This window comes from Bufo bufo, chromosome 4 (genome assembly GCF_905171765.1).
Source record: "Bufo bufo chromosome 4, aBufBuf1.1, whole genome shotgun sequence".
NCBI classification, from domain to species: domain Eukaryota; kingdom Metazoa; phylum Chordata; class Amphibia; order Anura; family Bufonidae; genus Bufo; species Bufo bufo.
Window position 1 is genome coordinate 592,506,192 of NC_053392.1, and position 19,309 is coordinate 592,525,500.

The 19,309-nt window shown below is 43.6% G+C and overlaps 1 protein-coding gene across 1 annotated transcript; it reads left to right on the top strand.

Moving 5' to 3' along the window:
* The first annotated feature begins 10,075 nt into the window (after positions 1 to 10,075).
* C4H1orf115 (chromosome 4 C1orf115 homolog) lies at positions 10,076 to 18,355 on the top strand. The gene is made up of 2 exons (XM_040430461.1): positions 10,076 to 10,464; positions 17,961 to 18,355. Exons 1-2 carry the CDS (start codon positions 10,156 to 10,158, stop codon positions 18,081 to 18,083), a joined length of 432 nt encoding a protein of 143 aa, XP_040286395.1. The 5' UTR covers positions 10,076 to 10,155; the 3' UTR covers positions 18,084 to 18,355.
* Positions 18,356 to 19,309: the final 954 nt, after the last annotated feature.

Sequence of the window (19,309 nt, forward strand, 5' to 3'; positions counted from 1 at the left end):
TGTTTTGCACTCGCGCAGAAAAATCGCGGGTGTTCCCGCAACGCACCCGCACATTTTCCCGCAACGCCCGTGTGAACCCAGCCTATGTGATGTCTGGCTCTTTTTGAATTGGTTATATGAATTTTATTGCCTTCCTGTCAGTCTGTGCAAGGTACACCTTTACCAAGGGATCAATGAGGACATTCAGTGCTAAGCTTCCACCCGTTATGTATATCTGAAAATATATAGTCTGTATAAATATGTCTTTTTTTTCCTATGAGGACATTTTTACCTCTATTGCTATATATATATATATATATATATATATATATATATATATATATATATATATATATACGGTATATATATACGGTGTGTATATATATATATATTTTTTTTGGGCAGCCAGAATTACATTTGCTTTGCATGTCACTGTGGCAGTAAAAGAGTTAATTTATTGCCCCCCCAGGCAGGGCCTGAGAGGGGTCCTCCTTTTAAAAAAAAAAAATTTTTTTTGTAAATGATCTCCTAGTCCGTTTCACGCAAGGAAATTGATTTCTTCAATCATGCCTATGTGATCATAAAACCCTTTAGAATCATGGAATTCATAATTTACAGGTTCCCCCCGTCCCCTCCATATTTATTCCAGCTCATCATGCTTGTAATGTGCCGCTTTTCAACAAGGCAAAATTGCCTAAAGTATAAATATTATATATATAAATATATAAACTTTTTTTTTTCTTCTTTTTTTTGGAATTAGTAAAAGCAAAAAAAAAAAAAATTAAAAAAGATACCACTAGTGCTGGTACATTTTAATACATGTTATTTTGTACTGAACTAACCTTTTAGAGGTTGATTGTGCAATGTTATTTAATGTTGTATTGATTGTAACCGATATTTTGGGCTCAGCCCACTCCCCATCCGCACACGCTCGTAACGAGAACGGTCAGTCAGAAAATAACAAAAAAAACATAACTGAAGCTGTGAGCAAATTGAAATTTTCAAATTTAACCATGTTTTGTGTTTTTATTTTAATTCATTTTTTTTTATTATTATTATTACTACAATTTGTTTTCGTAGTCGCCATCGATTTCTGCAATGGCTTCCTGATTGAAATGGACTTTAAACAAGTACTGTACTGTGTGACGTAGCTTTATTTTATTTTGTAATGTTTCAATCTAAAATGGACGTGTATTTTTGCCTTAGACGAAAAAAAAGGGTGATTTGAAAACAAACAAAAAAAAAAAGTTTAGCCCCCTTTTATCTAGTGACATTTTAATGCAAGATATTCACATTCTGGTGCACTCTATTAAAAAATCTACTTGAACAGTTCTCGTAATAAGTGTTTCGTCACTTCCTGTCCTGGGGGGGGGGGGGAGGTGTCGGTGAATGAAAATCTCTGTCGGCTCCTTGCCTGGCTATGGGGGCTGAATGACCCAGGTTTCTTGGTGCAGTTTTGGTCACCTAACTTGAAGGGTCATTAGACCTCTTCTGTAAATCAAGTTTTTATGTTAAACATGTTTTTTAATAATGTTTATTTTTTCATATCAAAATCTTAATTTTTTTTTAAAAATATCTGAAATCTTGCAATTTGACCCTCACGATAAGCTGTCACTTCCTCTTCTGGAGAGATCAGAGGCAACATTGCAAGGAAAGATACCACTTTTGTATAGAATCTGTGATCCACCACACAAGATCTGCCATGATTTGGTCAAAGCTTCTCCCCCTCACTGCACAATGACCCCTGCACAATTCACAGACCATGCCCACAGTACTTTCCCATAGAAAATGTGTAATCTCCAGAATTCAGGTTCCTGTTGTCCATGTAGTAAATCTATAAATGCTGTTCACAGCAAGATGGCCATGAAGTTGGCGCTTATCTCTGCATGGACGTTTCGAAATGTCAGTACGGAGATCGCAGCTGCAAGATCGCGCCAAATGAAGTTGTCTTCTGCTGGACCTTTGGGGCCCTCGAGCCTGGGCACACGTGAGGATCCGCTGTTACCCTATCGGGTGAGTTCAACCGTGACCTGGGTTGACTATGAAGATCTACCTGTACAAGGTCCACCAAAATGGACCACAAGAAGGTTGGCTTTAAGCATTATGGGTAATTTTCTTCAGCCGGTTAGTCTGAATATGTGTGGACCCTTTAAAGGGCATCTGTCAACAGTTTTGCACCTATGACACTGGCTGACCTGTTACATGTGCGCTTGGCAGCTGAAGGCATCTGCGTTGGTTCCATGTTCGCATGTGCCCACATTGCAGGAGTGTGGAGCCTGCTATCAGTGACTGCAGGGCTCACCACAGATGTATTGGTTGGGGGCTGCAAAGAGGATCCAAGACACTATGACATTATGTGATCACTGTCACTCTTATTGCAGGAGCCAACCCTCTGCACCAGTCAGTGGCTATCCCCTAGCCCAGGAATGCTCAACCTGTGGCCCTCCAGCTGCTGTAAAACTATGCTGATAGCTGTAGGCTGTTTGGGCATGCTGGGAGTTGTAGTTTTTCAACAGCTGGAGGGCCGCAGGTTGGGCTTCCCTGCCCTACCCAAAGGAGTTGGAAGCAGTACAAGGCTCATGTACCTGTACTAAGGAACTGAATGAACTCTGATGGTGGCTTACAAGTTAGGGCAGTATCAGACTGGGGTTCCTTGGAATGATTTTGAGGGCCCATCTTCCAAGTGTACATCCATCTTTTATTGCATGGTAATGTGTTATCATTGTGCACACAGGACACAACATCAACAAGATCTAATAAGTTATTAGTGACTCATCCCATGAAAAATGGACCTTAGTGGTAAGTGATTGGCCTCAAAGTCAACGCCAAATGAAGTTGTCTTCTGGACCTTTGGGACCCTCATTGTGTCAGAACCTGGGCATACAGCAGTATCTGCTGTTACCTTATCGGATGAGTTCAACCGCGAACTGGGTACCCTATAAGAATCTACTGGTACAGTGTACACCAAAATGGACCATAGGAAGATTGACTTCAAGCGTTATGGGTAACTTTTTCCAGTCAGTTATTCTGAATATGTATGGACCATTTAAAGGGCTCCTGTCAGCAGATTTGCACCTTTGACACTGGCTGACCTGTTACATGTGCACTTGGAAGATGAAGGCATCTGCGTTGGTCCCATGTTCATATGTGTCCACATTGCTGTTTTAATATATGCAAATGAGCCTGTAGGAGCAACGGGGGCGTTACCGTTACACCTAGAGGCTCAGCTCTCTCTGCAACTGCCACACCCTCTGTACTTTGATTGACAGATCCAGGCAGTGTAAACGTCATCACTTCTGCTTGGTCCTGCCAATCAAAGTGCAGAGGGCGCTGCAGTTGCAGAGAGAGCACAGCATCTTGGAGTAACAGCAACGCCCCCGTTGCTCCTAGAGGCTCATTTGCATATATTAAAACATCATTTTTCTCAGCAATGCGGGCACATATGATCATGAGACCAAGACAGATGCCTTCAGCTGCCAAGTGCACATGTAACAGGTCAGCCAGTGTCATAGGTACAGAACTGCTGACAGATGCTCTTTAACCGATTCTCAGCTAGGCCTTCGGATTCTTTAATTTTTTCAAGCGAGATCATCACTGATGTCCTCTAGGGGCGTAATGATTGCAGGGTCGTATGTAGCCAGTAGAAGTCCTGAATACATAACACAATGTCCACAGACGATGGATTCATCCGTTCATGTACATCCTGCCAGAAGATCCTGCTGTTATTCAATGAGCATGTGAGCCATATCTGGAGGGCGTCACGAGGACTGGTACGCGGCGGCAGTGTGTCCCAGGGCAGTCTGTGCTCTGCGTAAAGAGCAGCAACGGCTTTGACTTTACACCTCCAGTTGTCATTTAGGGCAGGGCTGCTTAGATCTAAAATAGGATCCTGGACTTCTTCACGTGATACTGCCACATAATGCCAAGACAATACTTCCTCGAATGTGTTATCCAACAAACAGAGACCGTGCTACAGTTTTTCCTCTTAGCATTTTTGAGGAGTAATTTCAACCAAAAAGGAGGACAAAATAAGACGCTGGGTGTTTTTTTTTTTGTGTTTTTTTCTGGCTATAACTTTTTTTATTGTTCTGTTAATGTAGCCGTCAGTGGCGGATCCAGAGCCTGGTCTCGGGAGGGGGACTTCCAGATTGTTTTGTGGGGGCGGACAGAAATATTTTATTTAACCTATCGTACAGCTCTAACCTTATTTAACATTTGTCTTTCCAAATTACGGATTTTAAAAATTACAAACAAATAGGTGACATTTAACCACATATAACTTTTCTTGGAGACATTTGGGGCATCTGTGGGGATGACACTGTTATGGGGGAGGAAAGAGAAGAACTTGTGGAGGGGTCAGGGGGTGTACTGGAGCCAGCCAGTCCCCCTTCACATAGTATTTATTAACCCCTTTCAGCAGTCCCCAGAGGGGTTAATAAATACTGTGAATGGGGGACTGCTGAAAAGGGTTAAACACTACTGTGTGAAGGGCCTTTCACAATAGTTATTAAGCAGTCCCCCATTCACAGTATTTATTAACCCCTTTCAGCAATCCCCGGCAGCACAGACCAGTTAGTAGTACCTCATTTCCCCCCTACCCTAGTTATTACAGTCAGTCCTCCACTACTCCCCCCCATAAACAAACTTGCCCCCGGGCCCTTTCAGTTTCAGCAATCCCCATTCTCCGGCCACAGCAAAGTCCTCAGTCTCAGACCAAGTTGACAGTGACACAACCTCAGCTGCGCTCCTGCTCGGAGATGCTCCTCCCTTCCACTTCCTGCCGGGCCGCGCGCCTGCAAACCAGAATCGACTGGTCTGGCGCGAATCTGCAGGCAGCGCGTGACGTCGGTGCGCTCTGCGCAGTGACTTGATTCGGATGATCGGATCATGTGAGTATATGCGCAATCGGAGGCCCTCTCTCTCACTATCTTCCCGGGGGGGGGCGAGGGGCAATTGACCTATTGCCCCCTTCCCACCCCCCCTAGATCCGCCAGTAGTAGCCGTAGGAGTGCTTGTTTTTTGCAGGGGGAATTGTATTTTTAGTGACACCATTTTGGGGTACATATATCTTTTATTGTTTTTGGGGTGGTAACAGGAAAAAGCTGACCCGCCATAGTTTTTTGCACTTTAGTTTTATGTGCTTTTTCCGACTTTTGCCCAATAGTAGCACGTCTCGTTATGTCACCACATTCCAAGAGCCAGAACTCGTTCATTATTGCGCCGAGGTAACCATATGTAGGTTGTTTTCTTTGGGGCAAGGCGTCATTTTCATTGCTACCATTTTTGGGGGTACATGGGACTTATTGATTGAGATGAATTTTTATGGGGGAAAAAATCAGTATTTTTTGGGTTTTGGCGGTCTAAATTACATGTTGCCTTTATTATATGGGTTCCGGGCTTCTGGCAAACATGCTGTTAATTTCATGTGCGTGTGTGTGTTTTTTCCCCCAGTTTTACAAAATAAAACCACTTTTTATGGAAAAAATTGGTTTTATTTAATTTTTTATAAACTTTATTAACATTTTTTTTTCTCTCACCAGGAGACTTGCGTTTTATATTACACTGGTTTACTGTGTATTACCAATGCATTATATCCTATCATTGTACCGGTGACAGGCAGTCTATCAGGCTGTGTCTGTGGCACAGTCTAATAGACATACAAGCATATCAGTCCTCGGGGCCTTTGTTAGGCCACTGGCTGGCATGGCCTGATGGTCGCAGAGGGAGCCTTTTCTTTCTGACTGCCTAGATGCAGCCGGAAGTTAGCCAGCCGGCCTCAGAGTTACCAGATAGCGGCCATTACAGCAGGACCCCGACTTCAGTCAATGCAGAGCTTCCGCTTTTAGCCAGAGCGTTGTGTTTGCCCAACCTGTGAAGTCCCTGCTGCCGGGCCAGGATTAATGGAGCTGGCGGCAGGGACTGAACAGACAGGATCTGCTGATACAGCGCTCCAGACCAAAAATTCGGGGTAAAAGGGTAAAATTGCCTGTACAGGTGTCTGTGATGCTCGCGCAGGCGTTATTGCGGCCTATTCCCACAAACAACATTTATCACCCAACCTTTGAGTACCCCAAGTAAAGGGTATCCACCGCTCCAGTTCTTCTATGGGACTGGCGGAGCACTGCCTGTGTCAGTCCTGCAGAAGTGAATGGATTGGTAGACAGGCATCCATTCAGACTGGGGACTCACGGGATCACTGGGGTCCCAGCTGTCAGGCCCCAAGAGATCCAACATTTATCACCCATCCTGTGGAATAGCCATTTCATAGAGCATGCTCAGTAATGCCAGATAGTTCACATGTAATACTGCAGTCCACATCCCAAATTATACCACAATACACCAATGTGTAACTTTAGCATGATAGCCAGTAAATAGTGGCATAGTGGGAATTATGCTCCTCAGCTCCCCCTATTGGTGGCTGCAGGCAGACAGGTTTTTATTGTACGCTTTAACTTTACGACTGTGCAGTCTATAAGGATCACTGGAGACTTTTGGACCTGGATAACTTGTAACTGTCACAGCTTCTAACAGTAGATATGGCTGGCAGTGGAAGGATTGAACTGAGCATGTGTGACCACCTCAGTAGGTGGACGTGCACATTCCTATACAGGTTAAACACCAGTATAGAGAAGATCTCACAACTAGAGCATTTTTTGTTTTTCACATTGAATGCTGGCACAACCCCTTTAACTGGTCAGTATGTTCCAGGTATATTTTTAATGCTGTCCCTACATCCAAGAAGTGGAGCTTTTGTTTTTTCTATGTGGTCGGATCTGGGTAAAAAAAAAAAAAGAAATGAAGCCTAATTTGTTTCATTTATATTCTGAAAAGTGAGAACTTTTGGAGTAAAAAAAATGTTGACGTCTGCATTAGAACCTCATCCGGCAGAAGAATCCTGTAGCGACCCCGGATTTCTTACTCTTTTTGTGGGTGTTATGGTTACCGAGGTGTATTAGGTCTACCAAACATTGCGGCTCCTCTGAACGTAACACCTAGAAGGGGAAAAGCTTGATCGCCTGATCTTATCTGATCTCATCCCCAGATGTGTTAGTCTTATCGATGACTAAAATCTTCACCAATCTTAGTTTAGGTGATGAAATAGCCGGGGTACAGTATAGGTCTGGCTCTTACAGACTGAGTACGTGAAGGCAATCTGGACACGTCCTTCCTAGAAGAAAGGAAATCCTTAAAGGAAATGTCTCCCAAAAAAATTTCTGCCAGTTAAAACCACAATATTTTTATTTTCTGATTGTAGATTTTTTAATTCTATTTCCTGAACATGTTTTTGGGGGTTGGCCATCTCGCTTGAGCTGTTCTTAAAGGGGTTCCCCAGGCTTTCTCATATTGATGACCTATCCTCAGGATAGGTCATCAATTTCAGATTGGCGGGGGGTCCAGCACGCGACACCCACACCGAACGGCTGTACGGGGATAGCTCATCAATGTGAAAAGGCCTGGAGAACCTCTTTAACAGCATTTAGAAAGCATTAAGAAAATTGCTTTACGGCAGCCCCGTGGGCCATAGACACAGTGGTCTAGGGAGGACCTCATTGACTTCTATGGGAGAGTTTTCTAGGCTCTGCGACCTGTGCAGAGGTCAGGAGGGAGTGGATAAGCTGTGACATCACCTATTGTGAATGGTGGATCCTGTCTTATCTATATACGGGTGATACCTGTCGTTCTAATCCTGTCTGTAATGATAAGCAGATAACTGCAGTAAAGTGATCTGTACGGAGCGAGAAGTGGCGCCCATTATTAGGCTTAGTGGCCAGTGTGAAAACTGCAGGATTTTATAGTTTTTGCTTAAATATAGATATTGACATGGGAAATTAAAAATAACAATCAATTTTTTATATTTTTTTATATGTAAAATGTGATTTAAACAATAGGTCATTTTCTGATGGCACATTCCCTTTAACTTCAGCAAAAGAGTCCTGCACAAGATCCGTCGTCCACATTGGACATAGGTCGGTCTAACACGGGAAAATTGTTAGAGCCGCAGTGAGAGCAGAAGAAATATTCACTCCCATGTGGCGGTGGAATTTCACAGGCTCTGCGTGACAAATTCTTGTGCTTCCCAGACATACTGTACGTGCCAAACTCCATTAAATTCTCCCCCTCATCCTGGATTGGGCAGAACGAGAGGTGCAGCTTCGCAGCCAGCAAGCGTCCTTCCCTCACTGCGCCTGCGCCGAATACTGAAGGTGAAGGCGCAGGTGCGAGATTTCCCCGGCAGGAGGAGACCAGCGTTGGCCTGGCCCTGTCAATCAAGAGTAGAAGGGCGTGACATGAGGTGGGAGAACTGAGCAGGTGAAACCCCCCCTGAGGTGGGAGAACTGAGCCTCTAGGAGCAGGTGAAACCCCCCCCGCCCCGGCTCCCTGAGGCTAATTTGCATATAATAAAAGTTATAAGTGCACAATAACGAGGGCACACTGAAAAAAAAGAACGGCAGAGTTAAATTCAGGTGACTTTTGCACATGTATAATGTCAGCCTGTTTAATAGCAAAAATTGTGGTGACCGAAACCCTTTAAATGAATATCCGTAGATACAAATAGTTTAGTTAGTATTGAAAACAATTGTGATTTTAAAAAAAATCTGTGAAAAAGGTACTAAGTGTGAACAGTGACCAAAATGAAAAGAATTTCTGAATTCATTAAAGGGGTTGTCTCATCAAGGACAATGGGGGAATATTGCTAGGATATACCCCATTGTCTTATAGGTGCGGGTCCCACCGCATATCGAGAACGGAGCCCCGCAAGTGCCATGCGCAGCCGCCCTCCATTCATTTTCTATGGGGCCGGCGAAAATAGCCGACCACTGGCTCGGCTATTTCCGTTGGCCCCATAGAAATTAATGGGAGCGGGGGCCGCGCATGCGCAGTACGCTCTCCCATTCACTTCTATGGGGAGCCGGCTTGGTAGTGACGGCCTGACCGGAAGTCCTCCAGCCACCACCTTGCCAGGGCTCTGTTCTCTATATAGGTGCGGGTCCCAACGGTGGGATCTGCACCTATAAGACAATGGGAGCATATCCTAGCGATATGCCCCCGTTGTCCGTGATGAGACGACCCCTGAAAGGTAAATGGTATGCCTACAGCAACTGCGAAATATAAAGTAGATTCGTGTTACTCAGATGTAAATGAATGCAGATCTAGAGGGAATGCGCAGTGAAAGGGGGCAAGGAAAAGAAACGACGTGTGAAGGTCCGAATTTAAGACTGGTATAAAAAGCTGGTCTTGGTAAATGATAAAGCAGCGGGCTAGCTCCAGAACTCCCATAGAAATGGACTGACCGGCTGCTCCATTCGTTACTTTGGGGGTTCCAAGGGGGGTACAGGCCCCCATTTTCATGCAGTAGGACACCCACCGATCTAATACTTATCCCCTATCCTATCTACTTAGGTCTGGGTGCACGGACTGGCGGAGGATGCCCCTCGCCATAAATAAAGCGCATCCTCTGGCAGCGCAGGGGATATTTAAGACCGTCTCTGATAAATGACCCCCAATGTTACCAGATGATGTGCCGTCCTATATACCTGCGTGACCGTCTATCTACGTAATAAATTAAGGAGACCCCCCTATCTGGTCTAGTAGGCAACGCTACTGTGGACGTCAATGAAAGCTTTCGTAGGAAGTGCCTTATTTTTAGCCGGTATTGTACTCGCTCAGTATGGGGTGAGGAGCATGGCACTGCTGTAACAATCCTGTGGCAGGGAGGGGACATCCTGGATTAGGTCAAGAAAATAAACCAAGCATGAGGGAACAATTGGCGGCAGGACCCCCACTGAGACCCTGAACAAAGGGTCTGCTGCAAAAAAAAAAATCAGGCCTGGGACAGGAGCCAGTGCCATTCCCTGTGGAGAGACAGAGGAAATAACAGCAGTTCTCACCAACGACCACTAGGTGGGGTGGTAGAGCAGACATCACTGCGCCATAGGAAGCAATAGACGCTGCATTTTTATAGAGTCACCACTAGATGGGGTGGTGGAGCACGCGTCTTGCAACAATCTGCGCCATAGGAAATAAAAGCTGCAGTTTCTGAAGGCGCCGCTAGGCGGGGAGGTGGAGCAGAGACATTCCTATGGTGTAATCACTGTAATGCCATAGGAAGCAAAGTCCGAGTCGCGTCTTATTTGCAGGATTTACCTGTTCAGTGCAGTCAGTGCGATCGTGAGAATGGCAGGCGGCCCCAAGGTCCGAGGCAAGAAGAAAAACAAGTACAGGAGAATGCAGCCAGACAAGGGGCAGGAGGAGAAGGCAGAAGAAGGGGGCAGAACCCAGCAGGAGCCCCAGGAACCTGCAGAGCAACGCAGAAGCTCTCAAGGGAAGAAGAAGAAGAGGGGGAAGAAGGAGAGGAGCAGGAAGAAGGTGCACCTGTCCCCCCTGCCTGACAAGTATGAACCCCTGGAGGAGAATGTGGAGGAGACTGAGTGCAAGGAGGACAAGAAGTACAAGAGGAAGCAGAAAGTCAAGAAATACGCGAAGGTGAGAGGTGACTGGGGATATAGCACCTAGCAAGCAAGTAACCGATGTAGCAGAGCTGAGTTTGTTATCTTGCACATCTCATGGAGCGTTACCTAGGACTGCAGGTAACTATATTAGTGCAGACTGAAAGAGCAAACTCAGCTCTGCTACATCTCTATACTCTGCTGCTCAGAGCAAGGACCTTTGCCTCATGAGCGCTTTTAGGTTACAAGACCATACCGGACAGAGGTCATGCTGGGATTTGTAGTTCTCCAGAAAGATGAACCAGTGGTTTCCACCCCAATCGAATAAAGGTTTCTTTTGTTTTGTTTTTTTTAAAGACTGTAGCAGGGCTGGGTTTGTCATGTTGTGCAACTCATGGCGACGTCACTTGTGGTCTTACACAGGACTGCAGGTAATCCCGCTGCGTTAGGGGTAGGGATGAGCGAATCGACTTCGGATGAAACGTCCGAAGTCGATTCGCTCATTCCTAGTTAGGGGCACTGCCACACTTTTTCTTGCCGTTTTTTTTCAAAGATGAAAATTGTGGGGCGTTCTCACAAACGCCAAGTGAGCAAAAACGCCAGAACGGTACTAGAAAAAGAGTGCGCGTGGGATGTTTTATAATTTCATCTAGCTAAAAATAAAAAGCATAAAAATGGTGTTTTTCAAAAAAGAGATAGGGTGAAAGCGCCCCTATAGTAACACATGTTATCATATCAAGCCAATTATGCAGTCCCAAAAATAAAATTATATTCCCAGCTCTGCTACATCTGTATGCTCCACTGCCAGACAGAAGCCATTCACAATTTGGGGAAAAAATCTAAATAATCGGGCCCTTTAATCCCTTTGTGGGCCGGTTATAAGTGCCCTAATAAGGTGTCTCTCCCATGACTTTGTCTATGAAGACCCCCCTTTTTTTTAATCCCTTTTTCACCTGCCGTATTTGCGAGCTCATAAAAGAAAGTTGGGTGGGGGGGGGGTCCGACCTCTGTGATTCCGAATGGAATTGAGGGGAGTGCGGTCACTGACGATTGTAAAAGGAGTCTACGTTATTCTCCCAACAACAGCGCCCCCCCTGGTTATGGGCTGTGTCTGGTATTGCAGCTCAGCCCCATTCAAGTTAATGCTGCAGTACCAGGCACAGCCAAGTGTGGTGCTGTTTTGCGGTAAAAATACGCTTTTTTTTTCTAATTCTTTAAGTTATAACATTTATAAGAAAAGCTACAAATATCAGCCCCACATACAGATATAAATCTCTTTGGAAGTCTTTGACGCGCGCAGTAGGGATCATGGGGGGCTGGGATTTGTTTGGACCTCCTGTTAGTCATCCCATAGAAGAACACTACCATCCACTGGCTGATAACAGGAAGAATAGCCTATCTAGCTCCTTCTCTAGTAACCTCCCAGTCGTTACACACAGGGAAATAACACAAGACAGATAAGAGTCCATTAAAAGCTTTGCAGGCATTGTTTGGACCACCTTTCAGACAATTATCAGCCGATGAAAGGAACAAACAATGTCATGTGAACAATCAGACTGGCTGGGCCAGAAAACACAATCCGGCGGGGCCGACGGGCTTTTCAGCAGATGACTGACAGTTGTCGGCCATGTAAAACTGGTCTTTTCACTCCATTTTCCATCAGAACTGACCTTGTTTTACCACCACGTAAAGCAAGCAACTGCACCGGGCCTCACCTATCAGGGGGCCCTCTGGCTGGCCGCAGGCGGTTGGTTAAAAAAGCTAACTAAAGGGGCGGACATAGCGCTTGTGCAGTCGGTCCAGCGGTTCCCAGGATGGTTGGGGGGGCCTTCCACACTGTAGAGAAGTAGAAGAAGTTGCGGAGGATAGGAGGAGTAGTTATGGCTTCCTGGGCCGTGCAGGGACTGGAGGGCGCACCCTGGTATTGGGGTTAGTTGGAGTGCCCTTGATGTAGGGCTGGGCAACTATGTAAAAAAGAAAAAAAATCATCTCGATTATTTGAACTTTATGGATGATTATCGATGTTGTTTTTTTTCTTTTTTTTCTGGCAATAACTTTTTTATTTTTTTGTCGGGTGCACTGTCTATAGAGGGGTGCACATATATGGTACATTAGACAGAGGACTGGAGGAGATCAGGGATGGACTGGCCATAGACCCTACAGGGAAATTTCCCGGTGAGCCGATGCCCAGGGGGCCACCCAAGCCCTCGTTCTGGCCATCAGCCAGGTACATAAAGATCTAATATTAATTAATGTAATGGCATCAGAAGCTCATGCATGGTGCCAGTGGTCACAGGTCCCTCCTCAGGTCGATGATGCCGTTTCATGCTGTGGCACGGGCGGCAGTATTTTTGTACTTTGCCGCACTGTGGTATCTGGTTCTGCTGGGGCGGTATTTTGTTCTGGACTTTAGTATTGCAGGCCCCACCTATTTTGTTGCCCCTCCTTCTGTCAGTTAGGACCTACCTACATCATAGGGCCACTTTCAGGTTTTTTTCCTCCCAGGGCCACTTTAAGTTCCCATTCTGTCCCTGTGAACTTAAAGTGGCCCTGGACAACCCCTTTAAGGGATTAAAGATCTATAAAGAAAACAGTCATCGACATGCAGCATGGTGTACGGTCTATCTACAGGACCGACCTCATAACATTTACATCTGACCCGATAATTAATGCAAATGAACATGTAAAGGAGTTCAGCTGCTCCTGACCATCTATGGTGAACACAAGTCCTACAATAACCATAGGTATGCCCAGATCATTCAAAGTCCAAACCATCATAAGTGTCAAAGATTTCTTTATTTCATATTATGATTAATACAAGATTAAAAAACGACATAGAGATCCGCGTTACAAGGAGAGTTACATAAAAGACAAGCACTATATGTCTAGGACAACGCCATAGGGGCTAGGGATGAGGAAGTTTCATATTTTGAAATTCGTTTTCGGTTCGTGTTGTGGTATTTATTGAATTGCGTTATGGATTCCGTTACCACGCACCATAACGCAATTCCATGATGGAATGCATTCCGTTATTCATTGCGTCATAATAGAAGTCTATGGCCTGCATAACGGATCCGTCCGGTTTACGTTATGCAGGAGAGGACTAAAAGCTTAGGATACCTCGGAGAGGAGGCCATGATATTGAAAATATGTCAAGAGCAGAATCCAGAAAGAGCTTTCAATTCGATACATTGGTTCCTGCAGGATTAAAGGCGAAGATGGGATTATTTAAATTTCTGTGAAACTAAGGGCTCGTTCACACGAACGTGTGAAGCCCGTGCCCGTGCTGTGGACCACAAATTGCGTGGGGCAGCCGCATTGGGGATCGTGGACCCATTCACTTGAATGGGTCCGAGATCCCTCCGTTCCGCAAAAAAGATAAAGCGTGTTCTATCGTTTTGCGGTGCGGAGGCACGGAACGGAACCCCAGGAAGCGCTCCGTAGTGTTTCGTTCCGTGCTTCCGTTCTGCGTCTCTGGATTTGCTGACCCATTGAAGTAAATGGGTCCGCATTCGTGATGCGGAATGCACACGGAGCGGTGCCTGTGTATTGCAGATCCGCAAATGCAGTCCGCAATGCGGTAACGGGCTGCACGCGTTCGTGTGAACGAGCCCGGATGGGCAGAGTGTCGGCTGGGGATGCGACATAGAGGTCCGGCTGTTTACCAGCACCTCGATTTCTCCTCCCTCACCTTCATCTTCATATATTGTGTTCTCATTTTTGACATTTATTTTTACAGTATTTACAGATTGAAGATACAAAAGAATATAAGTGCCATATTTAACAAGAATAGGACAGGGCTGCAATACCATAGAAATAGCTCCAACCAAGGTGTCAAATATAACAACATATAGAAGACGCAACTGCGGTTTTGGTGCGTTTTTTTGTCACACATAGGCTGTATTTATTTGTACAGCACTTGCAATGACCATAAATAGATTCCATCCCTATTGTTCTCCCCCCACTTATGTTCAATCTGGGAGGCCAGGATGACCTAGAAAAAGTTATAATTGAAAAAGATTTTATATAGCGTAGATTTTATTATACATATGTATGTTGTATATAATCCCATCTGGACTCTTGCCTGAATAATATCAATGAATTAAAATATCCAGAACGCACCATGTGAATTGCTGTCTGGAAACAATGAGACGAGGGTTGCGATGTCCGGCAAGAAAAGTTACGAATCCACTCCAAATCACTCGCAACTTATGTCCACCTATAAAAGGAGCCAACAAATGGTATATTGTCCACCACGGATGAAGGCGCAGCTTAGCTCCGAAACGCGTTTGGTAATTGGGAGACAGTATTACCAAGATATATTACATCTACTATTGTTACATATACTGACCGAAGACTGCTCACCGTCTTCAGTGAAATTAGGAGCCTCCATTACCTCCGGTCAGCGTATCGGCACCCAAACGTTAGCACAACCGGCGCACTCAGTACCACGTGGAACGCCGATACACCGAGATACAGAGAGGCCGCTACGGTATATACAAGTGCATGAAACATACAAGCACCCGCTACATGGACTGAGACATCGGAAGGGTAACGTTATTATTAATGCGCACAGTTGCTATTCAATCTGTTCTGTTTTAGACAAGTAATGGTGACATAAGCATAAGCGCAAGATTGTTTCAGGTGACTGCTTAAAAAGGACATACAAGCCGATCGGGCTGTTGTTATACAGCATAGCCAGGTTCAATGGAGGAAATACCGTCCCCCTAGACATCGCATATACCTGATCTATAACTAATATATGGAATTTGACACTTATGCCACTTGATGTCTCATTATCATTCAGTGAGTGATGTTTAAACCCCCACCCCCGTCCCCCTGATGATCCTCTGATTTGCACATCAATCAGAACACTGAAAACGGAGGTTCATCTGAACGTAGAGACATAGAATCAAAAAATGTTGCAAATTGGATGCAAAAAAGGAGTGCACAAAGCGGGTATGCAGCCCACAACCCCCCCTTCCCATCCATGATGGGGTTTGGCGCTCAGTATCAAAAAAGCTAAACTCCGACAACTATAAAGGTATGTTCCAGAATGAAATCACATGAGGGGGATTCACTTATCAGATATATCGGATTTAGCCAATCAAGAGAGAGGCAAGATGGCGGCAGTAGCGTGCGGATTCTGTTTTTGTGTGCAGCAGTCATACATTTTGTGGGTCAGGATGTGGATTTTCATGGTGTAAAGACGCTCTGCGCATGACCTGCTCAGGTTCATGGCGCGTCTTCTCCACAAGTAGTTGGCAGCATGTGACGGGTGTGATCTTACTCCTCGCTCCACTTATTCTGGTAGTCATTAATAGATGTGATTAGTGAAGGTTCAGGACAACAGGAAGCCACGAACAACGAAGTCTGTAACCATTAGTGATACCGTGTAAATGAATGTAGTCAGCAGTTTTTACAATTAGATAACGTGCAGCCAACTGAATTTCTGCTGTCGGTAAATGGTAGAAAAATTTCACGGGAGATCCATCTAGACACCATTGATATCATAACAATCTTAATTTTTCAAGGGACAGGTCTATAAAGATTGTAATGTCAGTAAGTATGCTATAGACAAACACATTACCATCACCAGTGCTAATCATCATATGTTACTACCCAATTACCGCTAGGTTGCCCTCACTGTCCTTGAGATACCTGTCCGGCCATGTTGTGTTTCATAATCTCAATAAAACTAATAATTAAACTTTTAGACTTTGACCAATGAGGCCTTGTGAAGGGCGATATCAATGTGACCCAACTTATCAACTGCAAAATCACAAGAAAATTACCTGTATATAGATATACACACACAGTTGTAATGACCTAAATATTTTTGGTTAATACTGCCTCCTATGTACAAGAATATAACTACTATAATACTGCTCCTATGTACAAGAATATAATTACTATAATACTGCTCCTATGTACAAGAATATAACTACTATAATACTGCCTCCTATGTACAAGAATATAACTACTATAATACTGCTCCTATGTACAAGAATATAACTACTATAATACTGCTCCTATGTACAGGAATATAACTACTATAATACTGCTCCTATGTACAAGAATATAACTACTATAATACTGCTCCTATGTACAAGAATATAACTACTATAATACTACCTCCTATGTACAAGAATATAACTACTATAATACTGCTCCTATGTACAAGAATATAACTACTATAATACTGTCTCCTATGTACAAGAATATAACTACTATAATACTGCTCCTATGTACAAGAATATAACTACTATAATACTGTCTCCTATGTACAAGAATATAAGTACTATAATACTGCTCCTATGTACAAGAATATAACTACTATAATACTGCTCCTATGTACAAGAATATAACTACTATAATACTGCTCCTATGTACAAGAATATAACTACTATAATACTGTCTCCTATGTACAAGAATATAACTACTATAATACTGCTCCTATGTACAAGAATATAACTACTATAATACTGCTCCTATGTACAAGAATATATCTACTATAATACTGCCTCCTATGTACAAGAATATAACTACTATAATACTGCTCCTATGTACAAGAATATAACTACTATAATACTGCTCCTATGTACAAGTATATAACTACTATAATACTGCTCCTATGTACAAGAATATAACTACTATAATACTGCTCCTATGTACAAGAATATAACTACTATAATACTGCTCCTATGTACAAGAATATAACTACTATAATACTGCTCCTATGTACAAGAATATAACTACTATAATACTGCTCCTATGTACAAGAATATAACTACTGTAATACTGCTCCTATGTACAAGAATATAACTACTATAATACTGTCTCCTATGTACAAGAATATAACTACTATAATACTGCTCCTATGTACAAGAATATAACTACTATAATACTGTCTCCTATGTACAAGAATATAACTACTATAATACTGTCTCCTATGTACAAGAATATAACTACTATAATACTGCTCCTATGTACAAGAATATAACTACTATAATACTGCTCCTATGTACAAGAATATAACTACTGTAATACTGCTCCTATGTACAAGAATATAACTACTATAATACTGTCTCCTATGTACAAGAATATAACTACTATAATACTGCTCCTATGTACAAGAATATAACTACTATAATACTGTCTCCTATGTACAAGAATATAACTACTATAATACTGTCTCCTATGTACAAGAATATAACTACTATAATACTGCTCCTATGTACAAGAATATAACTACTATAATACTGCTCCTATGTACAAGAATATATCTACTATAATACTGCCCCCTATGTACAAGACTATAACTACTATAATACTGCTCCTATGTACAAGAATATAACTACTATAATACTGCTCCTATGTACAAGAATATAACTACTATAATACTGCTCCTATGTACAAGAATATAACTACTATAATACTGTCTCCTATGTACAAGAATATAACTACTATAATACTGCTCCTATGTACAAGAATATAACTACTATAATAGTGCCTCCTATGTACTTTTTCCAGAACGTCGGGAAAGCTGTAAGGACCGGCTGCCGCTTCCTGATTCTAGGACTGCAGGAACTGGCAAACTCTTACGTTTCTCCATTCATGGCTACATCAGTTGTGCTCTCAACGGTGGCGCGCTAAATCAGTGCGGAATATAGTGTCCCATAATTTCACGCAAAAACATTACTTTGAAAAAAAGGACCAAACAATGGCGGAAGCCACATTATTAAAGGAACATGGCGGAACTTAATCACCTCTGCAACACTAAGTGGAGTCCGAGGGGCGAGTTCACTCCTTCACATGAAGGTCGACAAAAGTTCGTAAAAGAGTCTGGGACTGGAAATGCTTTTAAATGATAAAGAAATCCTCCAAAATGTTAAGGAGCCATATAAGCTTCTGGGTGACAACCATCATGGCTGGAAAAACAAACGGGAAGAAAAACAAACGAACCAGCACCTCCATAATAAGTAAATTTGAGAGCGCAGGTGCACGCTACCTTGGCTGAAACACAATGGAATTAGTAGAACTACAGGTGACAGCACACTGCTCGTCAATTGCACAAAGATATAAGCAAATACTGAATAAAAAATAACTGCTTGGTGGCCATACTTACTGCAAGGGCAGTTAGAAGCTCTTTGCGCATATAATTGATCAAAAATATGTCGGGCCCATCTACCAGACGACAAGGTGGCTTCTAATCAGATAGGGCCTACTCTTAACATGCCTCTCCTGGGCTTACAGCCTACAATCGGGGCAAAGTAGCCCCCCAGCTATATCCTACACATGCCTCTCCCAGGCTGTCAGCCTGCAGTATGGGCTGGGTAGAATACAGCTGTACAATCTATCTAATTAAAAGCACATGGTAAATGGGCGGTGGTGCACGGCATCATGGCTGCCTCTTAGCGTGCATTCACACGACCGTATAAACGGATCCACGTCAGTTCCGCAATTTTGCGGAATGGGTGCGTACCCATTTATTTCAATGGGGCCGCAAAAGATGTGCTGTCCGCAAAAAATATGGAGGATGTCCTATTCTTACGGAAAATGCAAATGTGATCGCACACTACATCCAGCACTCTGCCCTCCATGCTGGATGAGACATTGGTTTATATTTTGGCCAAAGCATAGTAAGCCACTCACCGCGTCAAGGCTGTCTCATGAGTGGTCCCTAACTCTTGTTCCTACCTGTTCATGGGCCATGACAGCCACATAAAATCCAGGGAATGCAGGTCAGCATGCAAGCCAAGTACACTTTGCTTGTAACCCCGTCCGGTGCCATTACAGCTTTCATCGGATCCAGGGATGCAAGTACCAACATGCATGCTGAACCTACCATATACTTCTCCTGGAGCCAGATGGCTAATGGT